Genomic DNA, 3,641 nt, shown 5'->3' with positions numbered 1-3,641 from the left:
CCTTCTCAAGCTCTTCCATCGACTTGGTTGCTGGCCCCTTTCTTCCATCATCATTATTCTTCTTGCTTGTTTTGTTTTTGCCATAAAACACTCTTTTGAGGTAGCATGGTCTCCTCTTATCTCCACCGCATGGTCTCCTTTTATCTCCACCACCTTGTCCCCGTAGGGGAATTTGAGCATCTGATGATAAGATGAGTGAACAACCTTTATTAAGTGGAGCCAGGTCCTACCCATGATTGCAATATACGTCGAGGGTAGATCTATAATAAGGAAATCCACCTCAACTGTTCTTGGACCTGTTGTGAATGGCATTCTTATACTTCCGAGCGACCAAACTAAGGTTGCATTAAGTCCCACCAGATGTGTCAGAACATGAATCAAGTCTGCATGAGTTTTCCCTAACTTCTGGAAGAGTGACTAATATATGATCTCTGTGGAGCTACCTTCGTCTACCATCATTCACTTCACTGTCGCTGCTACGATTTGCAGGGAGATCACAAGAGCATCATTATGCGGAAAGATCACTCTTGTTGCATCTTCCTTGGTGAAAGTGATTGCAGTTGCCTCCCTTGGTCTCTTGGTTCCAAACTTCAGATTAAAATCCATCTGAATTACCTCTTGTTGGTGTCGGACCTTCCTATACTCCGTTCGCCTTATCTCATCGCTAAGTTGTGCATCCGGTACCATTGCATCAATAAAATTAACCACGTAGTGTGAAGGTTCTCCCCACTCATTTGGCTAAGGTTCTGCCTTCTTTTCGGCAGCGGTCTTCTCTTTGTCAATGAATTCCTTAAAATGCCCCTGTTGAACCAATTCTTCCAAGTGTCGTTTGAACTCTCTGCAATCTTCTGTCCTGTGGCATTTGTCCCTATGATAGGAACACCATTTGGACTGGTTTCTAGTGGACGGATCCCCTGACATCTTATTTGGACGAAGGAAATACAGCTTGTCCGCGATCTGAGGCAGAATTTGAAAAATTGGGTCCTTAAATATTGTCTTTACCACTTCGTAAGAACTGGGCTTCGGATCCTTCTTTGAGTCTTTTTCTTGCCCATTCTTGTTTTCAAACTTCTTATTTTCTTTTTTTTTTTGTCCCTTCCTGAGAAGCAAACTGTCGATCCCCCTACTTGTCTTCTTCCAGTTTGACCTATTGTTTAATCCTATCCTGGAGCGCAGCCATGCTTTTGTGTGGAGCCATCGTCAAACTCTCTCGCAATTTATAATCACGAGGTAGCCCGAGGTGAAAAGTAGCTACTGCGGTCCTTTCATCACAATCTTCTATATCCACTTAGGTATCTGAATACCTGACAGCATAAGCCCTGAGTGATTCTCCTTTCCTCAGATGTAAAGCAAACAGCGTATCCAATATTGCTAGATCTCGACTATTTGCTATGAATCTTGTCACGATGATCTGTGCCAACTCCCTCCAAGACGAAACTAAGTTCTCCGGAAGTTGGTGGAACCATTTCATGGCTGTTATCCCGAGGCTTGACGAAAACATTTTGCATATAAGTTCGTCCCGACTTGCCCAAAGAGCCATCTTATGAGTATAGGTTGAAATATGTGCTACTGGATCTGTTTTTCCATCATAGACTGCAAACGCCGGGGGTGAAAACTTGTTTGGTGGATCTTCCAATCGCAGAGCCCGCACAAAGGGCGTGGAAGTCATCTTTCTGAGGCTTTGCTTGGCCTTCTTCTGAGCACTCCACAAGACCTCCACAGTGTCTTTCTTCATTCAAATTCCTAGGGAAAGGCTTCGGCGCCTTATCCTCCTAGACGGCTGCAGGGATTTGTTCCTTGCACCCCTTGGAGATGGAGTGTGCCTTCTCCTCTCCGTAATTGGTCCCCTCCTCTGATGGAACCTCCCAGTGCTCCCACTGTCTTGCTCCTGAACGTGCTTTGGATCTACATCCCTATCGCCTCAGACAACACTTTGGATTTCACTAGCCAAATGTTTCCCCTTTCTCCTCATGGTTCGGAGTCTTTCCCTTAGAGCTTGAGCATGCTCTTGTCTCTCTAGCAAATCTTCTTCTGCCTTAAGGAGGGCTTCTTCCAATTCCAATTCATTTGGAATTTGCCCTTTTATTTCATCATGATTATGTCGAGCCCTATCTTTTTCTGGATGAGGCAGTTCCTCTGTCGTGATACTTCTGCTTCTTGAGATATGACTTATATTAAAGAACTCTTCGTTTCCCACAGACGGCGCCAATTGTCGATACTAAATTTGCACCGAGGTATAAAATATGTATAAAGTAGAAAGATTTAAGAAAATGATAACACAGAGTTTACGTGGTTCGGCAACTTGCCTATGTCCACAGAGTCTGATCTTTTATAGAGTTGAGTATCAATGGTGCTTTACAAATGTGGAATGATATGTATTTATAGGGCTTGGGGTTTGTCAGTTGATGCGGTTATGAGACAATTTAACCGCCCTTGGTAACCTCTCATTGTAACTGCTTCTGCGGTAATCATCGAATAACTGGATTGTCAGATAAACTACTTCTGGATAAGGTTCTTTTGTCTGGGAGCTGTCAATCTTCTAGAACCGTACATACGGAGCGTAGTAATTTGCTCCTCAATAGCGCTACGTATCCCTAACAAATTCAGTCATAATCAACCATAACATGTAATTAGACAACGTGATAACAAAAGTCAATGTAATTAGACAATGTAATAATGAAATCAATGTAATTAGACAACGTAATAACGAAATTTAATGTAATTAGATAACGTAATATTGTTATGGTTAGTTATGGATGAAAATATTAAGGATATAAGTCATTTTTGATAAAAATATGCAATATATCATATCATCACTAATTGTCCATTCGTGACTGGTTGACCGTTGCCAATTACGAGCCCCACGTTGTCACGTGTCAGCATATGACTAGAGATCATTTTAGATTCAAATAGATACAATAAAAATGACATGAATCTATTGCAAAGAGATTTTAAATTGATGAACCTAATGACAATTCTCCTTACGAGGACAGGGCTTGGTACCCATTCTTGCCAAAAATTTAGATCTAACTAATTCTAATATCAGGCCCACCCAGTCAACGAGTATTGGAGCATTTGCAATGGTCTATATCTGTTGGGTCATGGACGGTGTTTTTTTTCTTAAATTTGGTCATGGATCTAAAGGCGAACATGCCAATTTATGGGCTTTGTTTTGTTGGGCCAAACATGCGGACATGGACTTTGGCTTGTCTCCATTGTTGGCTTGCTTTTGAAGACAAATGCCCACTCTTGCTTTATGAGATATGTATTTTGGTGAAAATTTTGTACCATTGTAAGAGACAAATCTATTATCCATTTCTTATTAAACTTCACAAACTACAATTTCAAAAAAAGTTTGATGGATCAATTGCCTATTCACCATTATTTTGCAATGGAGGCTTTTTAGGGGGCATGGATTGTTTTGTTTGTCCCATTTGTTCGGAGAAAAAAAGATTCACAATGGAGCCAATTTGGTGGCTCTATTTTGCTTGAACCAACATAGGGGAATGGCAAAGCCTATGTCCCTATGTTTGCTCTCCATATGGGTCTCACCACTACTACGCTCACATTTCTATACATAAATCAATATCAGGTTTCATCTCTATTACACAAAAAGTAAAAACCAGTAAATTTATATCATT

General features: G+C 41.1%; 1 protein-coding gene across 1 annotated transcript; it reads right to left on the bottom strand.

The window, feature by feature from the left end:
* Positions 1 to 738: 738 nt before the first annotated feature.
* LOC119981843 lies at positions 739 to 1,735 on the bottom strand. The gene is made up of 2 exons (XM_038824986.1): positions 1,305 to 1,735; positions 739 to 1,165 (listed from the first exon to the last, which is right to left on the bottom strand). Exons 1-2 carry the CDS (start codon positions 1,733 to 1,735, stop codon positions 739 to 741), a joined length of 858 nt encoding a protein of 285 aa, XP_038680914.1.
* Between the last annotated feature and the right edge of the window lie 1,906 nt (positions 1,736 to 3,641).

This window comes from Tripterygium wilfordii, chromosome 17 (assembly GCF_013401445.1).
Source record: "Tripterygium wilfordii isolate XIE 37 chromosome 17, ASM1340144v1, whole genome shotgun sequence".
Taxonomy (NCBI): Eukaryota; Viridiplantae; Streptophyta; class Magnoliopsida; order Celastrales; family Celastraceae; genus Tripterygium; species Tripterygium wilfordii.
This window is presented reverse-complemented; position numbering and strand designations above follow the sequence as displayed.

Coding starts and splice junctions, on each gene's coding strand:
- LOC119981843 (XM_038824986.1), bottom strand. CDS start 1,735: ATGAAGAAAGACACTGTGGAGGTCTTGTGGAGTGCTCAGAAGAAGGCC. Junction 1,166..1,304: donor CTCAGGGCTTATGCTGTCAG/GTATTCAGATAC, acceptor GCTGCGCTCCAG/GATAGGATTAAACAATAGGT.